Source organism: Carcharhinus amblyrhynchos, chromosome 28 (assembly GCF_965287045.1).
Source record: "Carcharhinus amblyrhynchos chromosome 28, sCarAmb.v2.hapA, whole genome shotgun sequence".
In the NCBI taxonomy this organism is placed as follows: domain Eukaryota; kingdom Metazoa; phylum Chordata; class Chondrichthyes; order Carcharhiniformes; family Carcharhinidae; genus Carcharhinus; species Carcharhinus amblyrhynchos.
In genome coordinates, this window is record NC_137351.1 from 17,281,363 (window position 1) to 17,301,578 (window position 20,216).

The 20,216-nt window shown below is 46.4% G+C and overlaps 1 protein-coding gene across 1 annotated transcript in view; it reads left to right on the plus strand.

Moving 5' to 3' along the window:
- Positions 1-16,753, plus strand: part of LOC145359612 (aminopeptidase N-like) — a 55,554-nt gene extending 38,801 nt beyond the window's left edge. Inside the window, exons 13-20 of the mRNA XM_080214310.1 lie at positions 618-673; positions 2,717-2,864; positions 5,249-5,340; positions 7,341-7,451; positions 8,545-8,712; positions 10,422-10,562; positions 11,484-11,565; positions 16,386-16,753. Coding sequence (XP_080070436.1) covers positions 618-673; positions 2,717-2,864; positions 5,249-5,340; positions 7,341-7,451; positions 8,545-8,712; positions 10,422-10,562; positions 11,484-11,565; positions 16,386-16,562 — 975 coding nt within the window. The 3' untranslated portion in view covers positions 16,563-16,753. The remainder of the gene's footprint in view (positions 1-617; positions 674-2,716; positions 2,865-5,248; positions 5,341-7,340; positions 7,452-8,544; positions 8,713-10,421; positions 10,563-11,483; positions 11,566-16,385) is intronic.
- The last annotated feature ends 3,463 nt before the right edge of the window (positions 16,754-20,216 follow it).

Below are 20,216 nucleotides of genomic sequence, written 5' to 3' on the forward strand. Positions count from 1 at the left end.
ACACTGCAACAGTGATCGGTGGGGGGAGGAAGGGTCACGATTGTTCCGGGTGGGGATGGGGGGAGATGCCTGTGATCATTCTGGGCGGGAGGGGGGTTGTGATTGACTGTGGGGTGCTGTGGGGGTGGGTGTTGGAGATGTGGGATGCTGGGCCACAGAGGCCTGCTATAGCAGCAGAGGCAAAAGTGCCCTCTGCTGCTATCAGCCAGCCTTTGGGCGATTTAGGCTCTGCCCCCTTCCCCTGTTGCAGAAGGCAGATTGTGGGTTTTTTTTGGAACTGAATGCATAAAATTTGACTGGTGGCCTCCCTAAAATAACGGATCGGAAACTCTCCCTTTTTCTGTTTGGTTATGGACTTAGAATTTCTTTGGTACGATTGCTCCCAATATTTCTCAACTTTTGTCACAATCTATTCTCAAAATGAAGCAAAGCAACAATGTAGGCTTTCCAAATCTGCATCTCCTTCATTGTCTCAAATCTTCAACAAACTGGATTTGCTGATTACAGAATTGCAAAACAAATTTTATCACAGTTTATTGCGTCTTTTCCATTCCAGTTGGGTTTGAATTTACTGCACAATTCTGCAATTACAAGTATTGTAAAATTTTCTTTTATAGGTTTTACCGGTTATAAACAGAGCCCAGATAATGGCTGACTCCTTCAACCTTGCAAGGTAAATTACTCTTTACTTGATAAATAAGTGTAACCCTAATGCAATCCTGTGGTGAAAGACAACTTTATTAATATGATAACTGGAAATAATATTAGAGCTTTTGGTGAAATATTCAAAGTATTTTCTATTAGAAAGAGGATTTTTTTTCTGTTAATATATGGGATGTGGGCGTCGCTGAGAGCAGTGCTGGCTTGCCAAACTTTAATGCCTACCCCTAATTTGAGAGTCAACCACATTGCTGTGGCTCTGGAGTCACACGTAGGCCGGACCAGGTTTCCTTCCCTAAAGGACATTAGTGAACCAGATGGGTCTTTATGAAAATCAGCAATGGTTTCATGGTCAACATCAGAATTTTATTAGATCCAAATTTCATGGATCCGAGTTTGGTGGTGGGATTTGAACTCCACTCTTCAGAGCATTAACTTGGGTCTCTGGATTACCAGTCCAATAACAATACCAGCACATCACTGCTGTCTGTGTCCATATGAAGCAAGACCTGCACAAGATTTCAGTTTGGTGCGATAAATGGCAAATTATATTTGTGCCACACAAGTGCCAGACAATGATCATCTCCAACAAGAAAAAGTCCAACCATCTCCCTTTGACATTCAATGAATTACCATCATTGACTCCCCCACTCACTTAGTTTCTAAGTTACTTAGAACATTATATGACTGGACAAAGTCAATCTGGCTCACACAACAGCCTGCCCACGGAGCACTGCCAAGCCTCTTTATCCCAGCCTGTGCACTCACTATCAAAATATGGGTAAGTTCAGTGAAAGCCCTGCAAGTGTTATGGTTATGGTTAGGGGTTAGGGTTAGAGTTTAGGGATAGGGTTAGGCTTAGGAGTTAGGTTAGGTATTAGCGTTAGGGTTAGGCATCAGGGTTAGGGTTAGACATCAGGGTTAGGGTTAGGGGTTAGCTTTAATCCTAATTCTAATGGCTCCTTCAATCACAGGCTGTATTCCCCCAGCAGTTTCTGCTGATAGATGCACTAACCCAGCAGCAAACATGGGAGAGAAACATTCTCTGATTGGAAAAGCAGTGGCAGTGGGAGGACCAGCGTGGTGTGTGCACTCTTCACCTTTGACCCACCCTCTCACACAGATGCCAGCCCCAAAGGAATACAGGGGTTAAGAGGCAGAGCTGAGGCTGGGGAGACCCAGAGGAACAGCTGCCGATGGTACTGGCTGAGGGTTTGGAAGGTGCTGCCTAAGGAACACTCAATCCAGTTTAGTTACTAATCGATGGTAACCCCCACCCCACCCAGATGTTGATAAAGTGGTTTCAGTGATGATAATGCCATTGAATGGCAATGGGGAGATGGGTAGGCCCTCTCTTGTTGGAGATGGTCATTGCCTGGTACCTGTGGGGTATGATTACTTGCCAGTTGTCATCCCAAGCCTGAATATTGTCCAGATCTTGTTGTTTTTGGACATGGACTGCTTCAGTATCTGAGGAGTCGCAAATGGTGCTGAACGTTCTGCAGTCATCAGCGAACATCCCCACTTCTCATCTTACAATGGAAGGAAGGTCATTGATGAAGCAGCTGAAAATGGTTGGGCCCGGGACACTCCCCTGAGGAACTCCTGCAGACATGTTCTGGAGCTGAGATGATTGACCTCCAACCACCACAACCATCTCCCTTTGTACCAGGTACGACTCCAGTGGAGAACTTTCCACCTGATTCCTGTTCACTAGGACTTCTTGATGCCACACTCGATCAGAGGCTGACTCGAGGTATATCTAGTTTCCAGTGTACAGGACATACCTGGGCAAGTTTCCACATTGTTGGGTAAATAACAGTGTTGTAACTGTACTGGAAAGCTTGGCCAGGGGAGCAGCAAGTTCTGGAGCACGAGTCTTCAGTACTATTGTCGGGATGTTATCAGGGCTCAGAGCCTTTGCAGCATCCAGCACCTTCAGCCGTTTCTTGATATCGCGTGGAGTGAATTACAGCAGCAGCGATAGTGTGAACAACTACTTGTTATCGGGTGCTTGTTCCACATTCAATGGAGGAATGTTTTTTGTCACTGGCAGAGCAAAGTATCGTACTACCACAGCGGCACTCAACACAACATTGTATCTGCACAAAGAGACGGAATATATTCCCTGGGAGGCAGCATTGGGCAACCTGGCTTACTTTAAACTCATGTTTGATCGTTCAGAGGTTTTTGGACCCATGAAGGTAAGGAATTCTGGAAAAGTTGTTTATTTCCGAGCATTATATTCTCTTTATAATTGCAAAGTTCTTGTTGTTGGGATTTCTTTGAAAATTTGTCCTTTTACTATTTTGTGAAATAGATTTATTAGAATGCAGTAAAACATGAACTAAAGTTAAGAGAGGAGGTGTTTTCCATTATTTTACTAATGATTGAGAGGAGACTGTGGGCCAGATTGGGTTTTTGTAGACAGGGTATAGCTGGACAGTTTTCCATTTTGACGGGTAGATGCCAGTGTTGTAATTCAATAGCGAGGCCTAGGACACAGCTAATTCCAGAGCTCAGACCCTCAGTGCCAAAGTTGAATACCTTTGAGGCTGATAGGTATTGCTGAGTCCAATGCCTTCAACTGTTTCCTGAAAACAGGGAGTGAATTGAATTGGCAAAGGACTGGTATGAGTTGGGAGTTGAGATGGATCATCCACTTGGCAATTCTGGTTATAGATGGTTGCAAATGTGACAACCTTGTCCTTTCTACTGAGAAACTTGGCTCCCCCATCATTTGGAATGGAGATATTTACGGAGCCTCCTGCATTTGATGTTTAATCATCCAGCACTATTCACAACTGAATATGGTAGGATTGTTTAAAAATTATTAAAGGAATGAGGTCAGCATTTATTGCCCAACCCTGAGCTACCTTCTGGAACCATTGCAGACCCTGAGATGCAGGTACACCCACCGAGCTATTGGGGGTTGGGGGGGTGGTTCCAGGATTTTGACCCAGTGACAATGAAGGAACAACAACATATTTCCAAGTCAGGATGATGAGTGACTTGGAGGGGAACTTGCAGGTGGTGGTGTTCCCTGGTATCTGCTGCCCTTGTCCTTCTAGCTGCAAGAGGTTGTGGGTTTGGAAGGTGCTGTTGAAGGAGCCTTGGCCAATTCCTGCACCGCACCTGATTTTTTAAATTATTCATTTTATGGGACATGGGAGTCGCTGGCTGGGTAGCTAAGGCCAAAACGTTGTGTGATTTCAAAAAGAAATTAAATTTAGTTCTTGGGGCTAAAGTAATCAAGAGATAAGGGAGGGGTGAGGGAGGGTCAGGATATTGAACTTGATGATAAGCCATGATCAAAATGAACGGTGGAGCAGGCTCGAAGGGCCAAATGGCTCCTGCTTCTAGAGTCGTTTCTAAGTAACTTGCGATGTTTTGCTCATTGCTAATTGTTCTCAAAATAAGTGATGGTGACTATTGAGTTAGAAGACAGTTGATAGCAGTAGAGGGGTGCTTTTCTGAATGGAAGGCTGTGACTAGCGGTGTTCCACAGGGATTAATACTGGGACCTTTGTTGTTTGTAGTATATATAAATGATTTGGAGGAAAATGTAACTGGTCTGATTAGTAAATTCACAGATGACACAAAAATTGGTGGAGTTGCGGATAGTGAAATGGATTGTCAAAGAATGCAGCAAGATATAGACTGGTTGGAGACTTGGGCAGAGAAATGGCAGATGAATTTTAATCCGGACAAGTGTGAGATAATGCATTTTGGAAGGTCCAATGCATGTAGGAATTATACAGTAAATGGTAGAACCCTTAGGAGCATTGACAGGTAAAGAGATATGGGCGTACATGTCCACTGATCACTGAAAATGGCAATGGTGGAGAAGGTAGTCAAGAAGGCATACAGCATGCTTGCCTTCATTGGTCGGGGCATTGAGTTTAAAAATTGGCAGCTCATTTAAAATATTGTGTACAATGCTGGTTGCCACACTACCAGAAGGATGTGGAAACTTTGGAGAGGGTACAGAAGAGGTTTACCAGGATGTTGCCTGGTCTGGAACTTATTAGCTATGAGGAGAGGTTGGATAAACTTGGTTTGTTTTCGCTGGAATGACAGAGGTTGAGGGGTGACCGGATCTTAGAGGTTTACAAGATTATGAGTGGGCTGGATAGAGTGGACAGTCAGATGCTCTTTGTTAGGGTAGAAAAGTCAAGTACTAGGGGACATAGGTTTAAGGTGCATGGGGAAAAGTTTTGAGGAGATGTCCGAGGCAAGTCTTTTTTACACAGAGTGTGGCGAATGTCTGGAACACGCTCCCCGGGGAGGTGGTGGGAGCAGGTACAATAGTGGCATTTAATGGGCATCTAGACAAATACATGAATAGGATGGGAATGGAAGGATACGGACTCTGTAAGTGCGTACGGTTTTAGTTTAGGCAGGCATCCTGATTGGCACAGGTTTGGAGGGCCGAATGGCCTGTTCCTGACTGTACTGTTCTTTGTTCTCTTTGTTTTTGCTGCAGTCTGTGCTTCATTTAGGTGATATGCTTCATTTGTACAAGTACCTGTCATTTATCATGTTTATGTGGATTTATATCTAACACTTTGTTATTTGTGACTAATAGGATTACTTGAAGAAACAGGGGACGCCACTGTACTGTTATTTCAAAAACAAGACAGAGAATTGGACAAAAACTCCCACGAATCTGATGGAGCAGTGAGTATTGTCACTTTCAAGCTCGACATCCATAAAGGCTCAGAATTCATTCACCCTGTCACTAATAAACAGTGCTCTTAGCAAACATATCAGGCAGTTAATGCTTCATCTCAGCCAATGGCATACGGGCGAGAGGAAGGTGTGACAGCGAGGGAGAGGTTCATGCACATTAACTGTTTCACAAACCTTTTTTCTATTCATTTGTGGGACATGGGCATCGCTGACTGGCCAGCCTTTATTACCTGTCCCTAGTTGCCCAAGGGCAGTTGAGTCAACCACATTACTGTGGCTCGGAGTCACATGTAGGCCAGACCAGGTAAGGACAGCAGATTTCCTTCCCTAAAGGACATTAGTTTTTATGACAATCGACAGTGAGTTCATGATCATCAGGAAACTTTTAACAGCCTGTCACCCAGACTGCCTATCCTGGCACCCAGACTGTCTGCCCCGGCACCCAGACTGTCTGCCCTGTCACCCAGACTGTCTGCCCCATCACCCAGACATACAAAGGTTCTCTCCATTGAAATGGAGACCAGTGAGGTCCCCGGGGAGGTTGGGGACAAGGAGATCTGCCCCTTGGACAGTGCCAGCCTAACACCTGGCACTGTCAGCCTGGCACCCTATCAGTGCCCACTGGGCATCAGGCAGTGTCAACAGGGCAGAGCCCAGAGAAACCAGGGGCAGGGCCAGACTGGAGCTGGCCGATCTGTGGTGATGGGGAGGGGAGAAAGCACTGTGCACTCTGTGATTGGTGGGGGGAAGGGAGGGTAGATTGGTCTGGCTAAGGGGGGGTGAGGATTGCAATATGCCATAGGCCCCACGGTAGCTGGGGCGATGGTGCCTTGTTTTGGGTATGGAGGCTAACTGATAGAAAGATCTCCGCTGCTCTGACAGCAGAGGAACTGGTGCATGTGCAGTTGCACCCTTCACTGCTCTCAGTCACCATTCGGATGATTTAAGCCCCACATCCACCCCCTATTGATTTAAATATTATCAGTGAGTCCCATAGAGAATTGTTTGGGTTCACTTGCCTTAGTGGTCTTGATGGTGGAAGTCCTCACTGGTGAGGATCACATATGGGCTCCCACGAAGGGGATCTGTTGTAATGGCTTCGCTGGTGGGACTGCTGGCTATTGAGGCTCCTCCTAGGGGGTCGGGGTGGGAGCAATGCCCTTGGGCAGTGCCAGCCTGGACCCTGGCACTGTGGGTCTGGCATGCTGGCAGTGCTCTCAGGGCACCAGGTACTCCCAGTGGGTGGGGCCTATGAGAAGGGGGTGGGACTTAAGGGCAGGCAGCTGTGGGGCAGATGCTATGCACTCAAAACTAGGATCGGATGAAGGGAGGGGATGGAGGGGATTGAGGAAAGATGCACACTGCAACCAGCGATCGACTGGGCGGGTATGATGAACGATTGGGGAAGGGAGGGTGGGGGAGGCTAGCGACTTCCAGGACTTAGTGCCTAACAGATCTCTCTCCATGCTGTTGCACAGAGAGAGATCTGCGCATGCGCAACGGCACCTCTGGTATAATCTGCCAGCTTAGGCCCTGTCCCCTGGGCTTCCCTCCACCCAAAATCCAAATTCCAGCAGCATTTTTTTCCTGGTTATGTTTATGGGAATTGGCCTGAACCCATTGGTCCTGATCTGTGATTGGCCTGAACCCAGGGTCCTGATCTGTGATTGGCCTGAACCCAGGATCCTGATCTGTGATTGGCCTGAACCCAGGGTCCTGATCTGTGATTGGCCTGAACCCAGGGTCCTGATCTGTGATTGGCCTGAACCCAGGGTCCTGATCTGTGATTGGCCTGAACCCAGGGTCCTGATCTGTGATTGGCCTGAACCCAGGGTCCTGATCTGTGATTGGATATTCAGGCCTTAATTTCCTGAAGTATTTAAATATCTTTGAATCGTGGCTTATTGATGCTGCAAAAGTTCTGCAGTTTCTTCAGGTTTCTGTGTAAATCCCAGTTCAGACTGAGTTGTTGGTTCTGACGTTCTCAGGTACAATATGATTAACGCAGTGAGTGTCGCCTGTGGATACGGCTTCCCGGAATGTCAGAAGATGGCACAAAGCACGTACGAGAAGTGGATGCAAACATCTGATGATCACATGTGAGTGTTTCACATTCAAATAGAGATGTAATGATTGAAATTTACATAAAAGGCCCAAATCTTCCAATATGTGGAGCATTGAAGCTGAGATACGTGTTGGAAAATGCATTGAGATCCTACGGGTGTTCTGGCACATTCCCTGAATTTCCTGGGAAGTTTAAACTTCCAATATGCTCAAACTCAAACTCTGCTGAGTTCAGTATCACAGACTCAGATCTAAGACGGGAGATTTACCCAGGAAAAGGTTCAGCTGCTGAATTCCTGACCTAACTCGGATATTAGCCATTGTCCCTGAACTGAGTGCTATACTGACACCTCTCTCCACCCCAACTATCGCACCCACCCCCTCCCCATCTCCCTCCCCTCACTATTGCACCCCCTCCTCCCCATCTTCCTCCCTCACCATTGCACTCACCCCATCTCACCTCCCCCCACCATCGCACTCACCCCCTCCCCATCTCCCTCACCCCCTCTCCATCTCCCTCACCCTCTCTCCATCTCCCTCCCCCCACCATCGCATTCACTCCCTCCTACCTCCTTCCACCATCGCACTCGCCCCCTCCCCATCTACCTCCCTGCACCATCTTTAAATCCATGACCCCCAGCCACTGACCTCCTGAAGTAAACAGACCCCTCCCATCCACTCCACCCAGGCCCCTCACAATTTTGCACATCTCAATCAAATCTTCCCTCAGCCGCCTCTGTTCCAGGAGATCAACCCCAGCCAATCCAATCTTTCCTCAAAGTTGCAATTTTCCAGGCCTGGCAACACCCTTGTCAATCTTCTCTATTAGAATCTTACAGTGCAGAAGAGGCCCTTCGGCCCGTCGAGCCTGCACATCCGAGGAGAATGCTGCTGTGGGATGTGGCGAGTTTTTTCCAGACTGCGCTGAAGCTTTGACTGGGTTCCACTGGGATCGTGAGGAAAAACCCTGCAATGGGCTGGAGTGGCAGAATGTTTATGGGATCACCACTCTCCAGAACATCTAGGAATTGTAATCTAGAATCCAGATATTAATGATAGCTGATTTTTCTTCAATATTATTTATTTCCTATTCCTTGCTAATTCTGTGACTTTATTTCCAATAAATAGAATTCCAGTGAATCTGAAGACGTCAATTTATTGCAACGCAATCGCCTTAGGGACTGAGAAAGAATGGGACTTTGCATGGGAAAAGCTCCAGAATACTACACTAGCCACTGAGGCCGACAAGCTGCGTTCAGCCCTGGCCTGTACCAAGCAGCCCTGGCTACTCAATCGGTAAGAGCGGGGAAGGAGCTGAAATCATTAAACTGATTCTCACAGAGTTGTAAAACTCCCAGCAATTCTGTCAGGGACACCACTCAGAAACTTCTGGAGGGAACAAAATCCAAAACAAGAGAATTAGTGGATACTGCAGAATCTGCAAAGACATATTTGTAAAGATTGTAAATGCTTTGTACAAATCTCTACCTGTTCACTTTGAGCAGAAGAGAAGTCAAAAAAACCTGCAGATACCTGGAGGAGGGGGGACAGACAGACAGAGAGAGAGGGGGACCGACGGACAGAGAGAGGGGGACAGACGGACAGAGAGAGGGGGACAGACGGACAGAGAGAGGGGGACAGACGGACAGAGAGAGGGGGACAGACGGACAGAGAGAGGGGGACCGACGGACAGAGAGAGGGGGACAGACGGACAGAGAGAGGGGGACAGACGGACAGAGAGAGGGGGACAGACGGACAGAGAGAGGGGGACAGACGGACAGAGAGAGGGCGGCAGACAGACAGACAGAGAGAGGGGGACAGAGACAGGGAGAAGGGGACAGACAGACAGATAGAGAGAGAATGCTCAAGGGGCTGTCTGTGATTTTGGGAAAGGAGATTGTTCCATTCTGGAATATTTAGCTCATGTTACAGGTATATTTTCTGAAGAAAAGTGATATGGACTCAAAATATTGGCTGGAATTTTCCAGCTGTTCACTCGGGCGGGATCTTCTGTTCCTGCCGATGGCATTCTGTGCTGTAGGATTCCCGAGGCCTGGGGTGCAGTCTGTGGGAAATCCCATTGACAGCAGAAGGGCCAGAAGATCCTGCCACTGGCAAACAGCACACAGTATCCCACCATGAGAAACACGCCATGGGGAGGCCAGAGAAACCCCTGCCCCAATAACTCTGTGCCTCTCTCCACAGACCACATGCAGACTGGGGAGTTAATCCAGCATTTTCCATTTTTACTTCAGATTCCCAGCATCTGCTGTAATTCTCTTTTCTTTTATTGGAAATAAACCCAGATATTTTATGTGTTCAGTTACCAAGATGGAGATAGAGGCTTTGAGATCAATACCAAACAGACATTCCCGTCATTCCCCCCCCTCCAACCCCCACATCCCCCCCCTCCAACCCCCACATCCCCTTTGCCTCATCTGCACCCTTCCCAACACATTTCTAACACATTTCCTGCATGCTAGGTAATAGCTGACATTGTTATTCATCCACAGGATGAGGGCATCACTGAGGCCCATCCTTAATGACCCTTGAGAAGGTGGTGGTGAGCTGCCTTCTTGAACCATCATGTGGTGTAGGAACACCCACAAATATGTTAGGGAGTTTGACCCAACGACATTGAAGGAAAGGTGATATATTTCCAAGTTAGGATGGCGAATGGTTGCAGAGGAGGCTCTGGGTGATGGTGTTCCAGATAGTGGTCTCATGAATGCTGAATACAGAATGGGATTCTGCACTGTTACCATGACAATTCAATCATGGAGGGGACAGGCCAGAAAGAAATCGCGATACATTTAAAATGATTCCATCTTTTGGAATTCCTGGTGGTCCGTCCACCCCATCAGAACCCTCATCATTCCGAGATCCTGACTGGAAAAATGAATATTTGGATGGGTTTCTGTGATACTTCAATGATTATTTTGCAGCGTATCATCCAGGTCAGGCAAGAATTCTATTTTTTGAATGTTTTCTTTCTTGTATTAAAGGTATCTTGAATACACTTTGGATCCTACAAAGATTAGGAAGCAAGATGCCACTTCGACCATTGTTTCCATTGCCAGCAATGTGGTTGGTCAGTCTCTGGCATGGGACTTTGTGCGGGCAAAGTGGAAGTATATCTTTGAGCAGTGAGTACCTGAAAGATCACCAGTCTCATTAAAATGTCCCATGTTGCACTGGAATTAGAATTCATATCACAGAATCCCTACAGTGCAGAAGCAGGCCATTTGACCCATTGAGCCTGCACCAACAGCAATCCCGCCCAGGCCCTATCCGTGTAGCACCGTGTATTTACCTTACTTATTCTCCTGACACTAAGGGGAAATTTATCATGGCCAATCCACCTAACCCACACATCTTTGGACTGTGGGAGGAAACTGGAGCATCCGGAGGAAACCCATGCAGACACGGGGAGAATGTGCAGACTCTGCACAGTCACCCAAGGCCGGAAATTGAACCCGGATCCCAGGCGCTGTGAGACAGCAGTGCTGTTCACTGTGCCACATGGAAAATTAACAATCCTAATCATTTGTTTGTTTTTTAAATTCTTTCATGGGATGTGGGCGTCGCTGGCTGGGGTGGCATTTATTCCCATCCCTAATTGCCCTTGAGAAGGTGGTGGTCAGCTGCCTTCTTGAATCACTACAGTGCATATGGGTGTAGGTGCACCCACAGTGCTGTTAGGGAGGAAGTTCCAAGATTTTGACCCAGTGACAGTTAAGGAACAGCGATATATTTCCAAGTCAGGATGGTGAGTGACTTGGAGGAGAACCACCAGGTGGTGGTGTTCCTAGGTATCTGCTGCTCCTGTCCTTGGTCGTGGATTTGGAAGGTGCTGCCTAAGGAATCTTGGCAAATTGCTGCACTGCATCTTGTGGCTGGTGCACACGGCTGCCACTGTGGCGGAGGGAGTGAATGTTGAAGGTGGCAAATGCGATGCTAATCAAGTGGGCTGCTTTGTTCAGAATTGTTTAATTGTATTCCACGAGGCATGTGTTACAATCTCTCTTGTTGTGAAAGGATTAATATTGAAATATTTTATGATTTAGATATGGAGGCGGATCATTTTCCTTCTCGGGGTTGATCGAGAGAGTGACCCAACGATTTTCAACAGATTTTGAGTTGCAACAGGTTGGTGTTAACTTACAGCATTCCACTGTTCTGCTCTCCCTTTCCTGGACAGCTTCAGACAGTTTAACCACTCTCATTTAGTGGGTAAAGCTCACGTCTCCTTCAAACCAGCTATCATAGTTATCAAAACCATTGGTTGATCAGGCTTATTCAGTTAGTTTAGTTATTGCTGTGTAAAGCTGCTCAAATCATTTAATATTCACACTGCACCAAAATGGAACCTCCCAGTATTGGAGGAATCTCAGAATTGTTACAGTGCAGAAGAAGGCCATTTGGCCCATTGTGTCTGCACCTGTTCTCCAAATGAGCATCATGACTTACTGCCACTCTCCTGACTTTTCCCTCTACCCCTGCACATGTGCTTCATCTACATAGAACTAGAAGGAGGAGGCCATTCAGCCCTTCGAGCCTGCTTCACCATTCATTGTGATCATGGCGGATCATTAAATGCAATATCCAGACCCCTCCCACCTTCCCGTCCGCATCTCTTGATCACTTTTATCCCAAAAGCTGTACTTAATTAGTGTTCTCTTGAATGCCTCAATTGAACGTGCCTCCACCGCATTCCAGAGTTGGACCACTCGCTGGGTCAAGAAGTTTTTTGCTTGCATCACATTTGCTTTTTCTGCAAATCATTTTAAATTGGAGCCCCCCTCATTCTCGATCCTTTTATGAGGGGGAACAGTTTCTCCCTTTTTTGATCTGTGGAACTTGTCAGGATTTTGAACATCTCTATCAAATCTCCTCTTTGCCTTCTTCTCTCTAAGAAGAACAGTCCCAATCTCTCCAATCCATCCTCATAACTGAAGTTTCTCATCCCTGGAACCATTCTTGTAAACCTCTTCTGCACTCTCTCCAATGCATTCACATCTTTCCTGTGGTGTGGCACCCAGGACTGTGAAATATTCGAGAATCAAAGTGTTATGCTGCTTGTCCACAGAATCAGTAAAGTTTCTCTGACTTTTGCCTGTTTGAATGACTTTTGAATGTTTGATTGCCTCTGATACTGGGAGTCATTGGGGTCAGGGGGCCACTGGGGTCACTGGGAGTCACTGAGGTCATGGGGTCACTGGGAGTCACTGAGGTCATGGGGCCACTGAAGTCACTGGGGTCATGGGGTCACTGGGAGTTACTAGGGTCACAGGGCCGCCAGGGTCACTGGGAGTCATTGGGGTCACGGGGCCACTAGGGTCACTGGGAGTCACTGAGGTCATGGGGTCACTGGGAGCCACTGGGGTCACTAGGAGTCATTGGGGTCACGGGGCCACTGGGAGTTACTGGAGTCACTGGGAATCACTGGGGTCACAGAGCCAATTTAACTTCAAACATTTCTGTAATCTTGAAATTTCTGCAGAAAATTTCCTCAAACTCTCACCATCTAAACAAGTGAAGACCGGAACCTGGGTGGGTCCCTCTGCCTCACAAACCTCCTCCATATTCAAATTAAATTTGATTAAGGTGAAATCTGTACCTCTGCCACATACCTGCATTTAGAAAGCAGTGGCAGGATCAGATACAGTCATCATGGATTTCTGAAGGGGAAATCATGCCTGATAAATCTGTTGGAATTCTTTGAAGACATAACTAGTAGAGTTGACAAGAGGGAACCAGTCAATGTGGTAATATTTGGACTTTCAGAAAGCGTTTGATAAAGTCCTGCAAAAGAGATTATCGTGCAAGATTAAAGCGCATGGGATTGGGGGAAGTGTTTTGAGATGGATAGAAAACTGGTTGCAGAGAGGAAACAAAGAGTAGGAATTAATGGGTCCTTTTCAAATTGGCAGGCAGTAACAAGTGGGGTGCCACAGGGATCAGTGCTGGGACCCCAGCTATTCACAATATATATTAATGATTTGGATGAGGGAACAAAATGTAACATCTCAAAGTTTGCAGATGATACCAAATGGATGGGAGGGTGAACTGTGATGAGGATGTAGAGATCTTTTAGAATGATCTCTGGCGTCATGGGGTCACTGGGAGTCATTGGGGTCACTGGGCTTACTAGGAGTCACTGGGGTTATAGGGTCACTGGGAATCACTGGGGGACTGGGAGTTGCAGGTTGGGTGATTGCACAAATCAATGGCAGATGCAGTATAATTTGTATAAATATGAGGCTATTCATTTTGGAAGCAAAAACAAGAAGGCAGATTAGTACCTGAATGGCTGTAAATTGGGAGAGGGGAGTGTGCAACGGGACCTGGGTGTCCTTGTGCACCAATCACTAAAGGTAAGCATGCAGGTGCAGCAGGCAGTAAAAAAAGCAAATGGCATGTTGGCCTTCATTGCAAGAGGTTTCGATTAGAGGAGCAAGGATGTGTTGTTGCAATTATACAGTGCCATGTTGAGGCCACATTGAGAGTATTGTGTGCAGTTTTGGGCTCCTTTTCTGAGGAAGGATTTTCTTGCTCTCGAGGGAGTGCAGCGAAAATTTACCAGGCTGATTCCAGAGATGGCGAGACTGATGTATGAGGACAGATTGACTAGGTTAGGATGTTTTCACTGGAGTTCAGATGAATGATGGGGGATAAAATTCTAATAGGAGAAGTCAAGGTAGATGCAGGGGGATATCCCTGATGGTGGGGGAATCCAGAACCAGGGGTCACAGTCTGAGGATTCACTGTAGACCAATTAGCACGAAGGTGAGGAGACATTTCTTCACCCAAAGAGTGGTGAGCCTGTGGAACTCATTACCACAGGAAGTAGTTGATGCCAAAACATTGAATGTATTCAAGAAGCGACTGGATATAGCACTTGGGATGAATGGGATCAAAGGTTATGGGGAGAAAGCAGGATTAGGCTGTTGAGTTGGATGATCAGCCATGATCGTAGTAAATGGCAGAGCAGGCTCAAAGGGCCAACTGGCCTCCTCCTACTCCTATCTTCTATGTTTCTATGTTTGTGTTTCACCCAACATTAAAATCTCTCAACTTTGAACATTTCATTTGACCATTTAATTGAGTTTTTTGAGGAGGTGGCAAAAATGATTGATGAGGGAAGGGCTGTTGATGTTGTGCACATGGACTTTAGTAAAGCATTTGAAAAGGTCCCTCGTGGCAGGCTGGTACAAAAGATTAAAGCTCACGGGACCAAGGGTGAACTAGCTAGATGGCTTGGCAATGGAAGACAGAGGGTAGTGGTGGAAGAGTATTTTTCTGAATGGAGGTCTGTAACTAGTGGTGTTCTGCAGTGATCCGTGCTGGGATCTCTGTTGTTTGTGATATATATAAATGACTTGGAAGAAAACGTAGTTGGTCTAATTAGTAAGTTTGTGGATGATACTGAGATTGGCGGAGTTGCGGATAGTGATGAAGATTGTCAGAGAATACAGCAGGATACAGATAGGCTGGAAAATTGGATGGAGAAATGGCAGATGGAATTTAATCCAGACAAATGTGAGATGATGCATTTTGGTGATCCAATTCAGATGGGAGCTATAAAATAAATGGCAAAACAATCAGGAGCAAAGACACACAGAGAGATCTGGGAGTACAGGTCCACAGATCCTTAAAAATGGCAGCACAGATGGAAAAGGTGGTGAAGAAAGCATATGGCATACTTGCTTTCATTGGACAGGGCATCGAGTGTAAAAGTTGGCAAATTATATTACAGTTATATAAAACATTGGTTAAGCTACATTTGGAATACTGTGTCCAATTCTGGTCGCCACATTACCAGAAGGACATGGAGGCTTTGGTGAGAGTACAGAAAAGGTTTGCCAGGATGTTTCCTGGTATGCAGCATATTAGCTATGAGGAGAGATTGAATAAACTGGGATTGTTCTCCCTGGAAAGGCAGAGGCTGAGGGGCAACTTCATAGAAGTTTATAAAATTATGAGGGGCATTGATAAGGTGAGCAGTTGGAAGCTTTTTCCCAGGGCAGGAAAGACAATTACAAGGGGGCACAAGTTCAAGGTAATGGGGGAAAGGTTCAGTGGAGATGTGCGAGGGAAGTTTTTTTACACAGAGGGTGGTGGAGGCTTGGAATGCACTGCCAAATGAGGTGGTTGAAGCAGACACATCAGCAACATTTATGACTCATCTGGATAGACACATGAACAGATGGGGAATTGAGGTGGTTGGTGTCGGTAGGATAAAATGATTGGTGCAGGGGCAAAGGACCTGTTCCTGTTCTTTGACCTGTTGAGAGTTGAGTTCCCAGTTTCCACTTTGAAAAGAAATACTTGCCGATTTCACTTCTTATGAGTCCAGCTCACATCTGTCCTTGTTCTGGACTTCCATTACAGAGGAAATACTTTTTACTTAATCCGTTATTATTGTTGGCTGGTGCAGAGGTTATACTACTGGTCCAGTAATCCATCAGGCAAAGGTAAAGTCGTCATAGTCCCTATGAGAGCTGTGGGGTGGTGATTTAACCTGAGGGTGACCACACCTCAAATGAGGGATGAGGTTGTGAAGATCGACCTTCATAAATAACCTCAATGACCTGTTGGCAACTCACTGCATCTCAAAGCAGCCATCCAGCCAACTGGGCTAACTGACTGGCCAATACCTTTGCCTCTCGATCTCTATATCTCCATCCCAAGATCAATGTATCTCTAACTATTTCTTTGAACATGGCCTTAGATCTGAATTGCTGTAAATATCACAGTTAAGAATGAGGCTTTTCTGCATTTCATTTTTTTTAGTTTGTGAAAACAAAATGAACTATGTATTTCTCCTTAATGAGCACGTTGCAAAGTTCCTAACAAACTCTTTGGGAAAATGCCATTGCTGCCATTAGGGAGCACGCCCATGTGAAATACTCTCCGTGGCTGGTTTAATCAACCTGTGGTAACTCATTTACTTTCTTTCTTTACAGCTCGAGCAATTTAAGAAAGATAATGAACATATTGGATTTGGTTCTGGGACCCGGGCACTAGAACAAGCTTTGGAGAGAACCAAGGCAAATATCAAATGGCTCAGTGAAAACAAGGACTCGGTTAACAGTTGGTTTATCAATGCTGCCACAGGTCCTCAACAGACTCATTGCTCATGATAAATCCCTTTGAAACGTGTTTCTGAATGCGACTGAGGATAAGAACTTTCCGATCAGGAAGATCAATAGACTTCTTCTATTGAGTAGAATGATTTATTACTTACATCTGAAACAATGAGAAAAAAGTGGAAATAATTTCAAACCATGTTTGAATATTGGTCCAGAAAATAAAGAACTAAACCAGTAACAAACTAATGCATTTCATGTCATTCCACATTATCAATGCTACAGTTCCAACAAATTCTAGAATCCTTACAGTGGAGAGGGAGGCCATTCGACCCATTGGGTCAGCACCGCCAACAATCCCACCCAGGCCCTATCCGCGTAACTCAATGAATTTACCCTGCTAATCCTCCTGACACTAAGGGGCAACTTAGCATAGCCAATCCCCCTAACCTACACATCTTTGGACTGTGGGAGGAAACCAGAACATTTGGAGTTAATAATAACATCGTTTAAATATTACATATCACAGTATACCAAACAAAAGCTGACTAAGACCAAAACTGTTAGTGGGACAGACGGAATTGGGTCTGAGGCGGTTTCTATCACAGTTATGTCCCATTGTTACAGAAAATCCTTGCTGAAACATTGGCTCCTTTGCCCAATAGCTGTTCCTTTGCTGTAAGGATAGAATATTCTGGCTCTGACTTTTATGCCACCTTCTTCCAGTGAGTTGCCTTAATTCCGATATTTTAAAAATTCCAGTCACAGTTTGAAGTTTATTATTTAAAGCAAAATGTGAAATAGCTTTTAGAATAAAAATCTCAGTGCTGTCAGGACAGGCTTGGGAAATGGTTAATTCTCTTACCCAGTTGGGCCAATGGGGATGGATTAAATAAATGTCTTCATTTAAAAAGAATATAGTGTCACAAGTTTATGATGAAACAATCAGGGTGGGGTGGGGAAGGGGAGGGATTCTCCCTGCTGCTCTGTTGCTCCAGCAGAGGCTGCGAGGCCATTTATTGGGTTCCCCACTAGGCGCCATGGTCTCCATATGTCTCCAGGGACAGGATTATGTCGACGCCAGCTCTGCGCCGGAAGATTTAAACACAGGACTGAAGTCTCCGGACTCAGTAGCATCTCCCCTCCCCCGTCAGTGGGGTTTACAATAGCACCCCACTAGAGAGGAGCTGGTGGCCAGACCCGCTGGAGTGAAGGGGGGGATACTGAGCCCTCCCAGAAGATAGGGGCTAAGGCGGGGTACCCCATAGGGCAGTGCCAGGTGTCAGGAGCAGATAGGAGCAGGGCTTTGGTGGGGGGGGGACAGATTGATGGGGCTGGGGAGACCCGCTGCTACTCTGCAGTGGCAGAGGAAGGGAGGGGGCAGATTGGAGCTGGAGCTCCGGGGGGGGAGTTGGGACTTGACTGGAGAGGTCTGGGAGGTCAGCGTTCGGGGGAGGTGGGGTTGGAGGGTCAGTGATGCAGGGTCGTGAAGCTGATCTCGGCGCTGACAGATCGGCGCATGTGCAGTGGCTCACTCAATGCTATGTTGCTGGTCTCTCCAGCAGGAATAGGCTCTGCCTGCTGGTTTTCGGAACGAATCTCCGCAAGGCACTCTGCAGTGCTCCGAATGTGGGAGATTCATTTTGAAAAATTCAGTGGGAGTTTTACAAAAATTCGGCACTTTGAATATTTTTGGAAGAATTCCCGTCCCGATGTTTTAATTCAGATTTGAAGAAAGAATTCTTGCTACCTGGGTTATTCCTTTAAAAGAATAACCTGTATTAGTAGTGACATGCTGTGTTTTGTAGGTATGTGTCAGTCCTCAGTTCCAATAGTTGGCTATTGATAATGGCTGGTACTTACTGCGTGTTTCACCTAGTGAAGGTGGCCCACCATTGGCTGGCGGATAGATCTTCCAGTCCCAACAGGTTTCCTGTTGAGTGCACCCCCTCACCACAGGCAGTGGGGGTGCGCCATTGGCAGGACGGAAAATCATGCTGCTGTGAATGACTAGAAGTTTTTGGCCAATGTTTCTCAATAACACCTGGACTAAATGAATTTTATCAAATTAATTCTTGCCACTAGAAAGCTGTTGGGAAAAACAAAATAATGCAAAATCTTTAATCGATTAATTTCCCTGCAGCACCTGAACCTAAAACATAGAATTGCAACTAAACCACCCAGAAAATATTCCCAGAAAAATAGACGTATATAATAAAGATTGTCACAGCCCTATTTGATCCTGTCTTATGTCTGGCTCTCTCAATCGAAACTGATATAGAGTTGTAGCTTACATTCAACTCTGTAACATTGAGGCGACCCACAGAAATGGTTCCTGACTCCCTATAGCACAATCTGAAATGCTTATTATAACTTCCCGAAGTAAAATGAAAATCATTGGGAAGCATTGTCTGTGTTTGGTTAAATATCAGTATTTTACAATTCACCACTTCGCAAGGAATAACTCTTGTATTTTGGAGGGTTTTTTTCAGGGAGGTTTTCCAAGTTGTAATTAAATAAACTGCAGTTACTGACAGTTTTCTGAAATGGCTGTACTGTGGAGTGAGTTTGTGAACGATATGGAGGGAATTCTGTTGTAAGAAACCATCTGAAATCTTTCCACTTCATGGCCCCTGAACTTGGAATCATTGAGGTTTACAGCATGGAAACAGGCCCTTTGGCCCAACTGGTACATGCTATCTCTTTTTTGAACCACTAAGCTAATTCCAATTGCCCGCGTTTGGCCCATATCCCTCTACACCCATCTTATCCATGTAACTGTCTAAATGCTTTATAAAAGATAAAATTGTACCCGCTTCTACTACTACCTCTGGTACCTCATTCCAGGCACTGACCACTCTCTGGGCTCGATTTTACCATTGCGTAAACGGGCGCGAAAACGTGGTTAAGTCGGGCGAGAGGCAGATGGCCACTTTACCGAGACCTGGGAATGGCCATGATCCGATTCATGCCCAAAACAGGCGCAACAGCGATTTAAATATATTTGCATGCATTTGGATTGAATTAATGAACTGCCCGCGCAACTTTATCAGCATTTCCCCCTTTACCACCACGTTCGACTATCTGGAATCGCGCTGAAATAGACCTGCTGAAATAAAAGTTTGAATCGGGCACTCCAGCTGCTGAAGAGGAGAGTTTAGAGCTTCCAACGGCTCTCTGACTCAGATCAATGGTGTGGGGGTGGGGGGAGAGGGAGGCCAGACATTCTCCGGTGGAAGAGGGAGGAGGAGGTGGGTCAGATGTATCTCTGGCTGGGGGAATGGGAGGCCTGACCGTTGTCTGGGTGGGTGTGGGAGGAAGGCAGATTGTTGTCCGGTTGGAAGGTTGGGGGGGGGGGGGGGTGGGGAGGCGGATCAGATGTACCTCGTGGGGGTGGGCAATGAGGCCAGATCATTCTCTGGAGGGTGTGGGGGAGGGAGTGAGGCGGGTGGAATGGATCTCTGGTGAGGGAGATGGGGCAGGGGGCCCACTCTGCGGGCAATCAGTGGGAGGGAGGGAAGAGGGCAGGGGGTCACCATTGGTCTGGGTAGTGGGGGGGGTGTGGGTGGATAAGGGGGACAGTGATATCTGTGGGTGGAGGGGGGGGCATCGCTCTCGCTTTTCGCTCCTGGGCCACTTTCTCTGCTTTCTGTGGCCTGGGAACAATCTGACACGGGCACATTTTTTTCAAATTTTTTTCCTCACCGT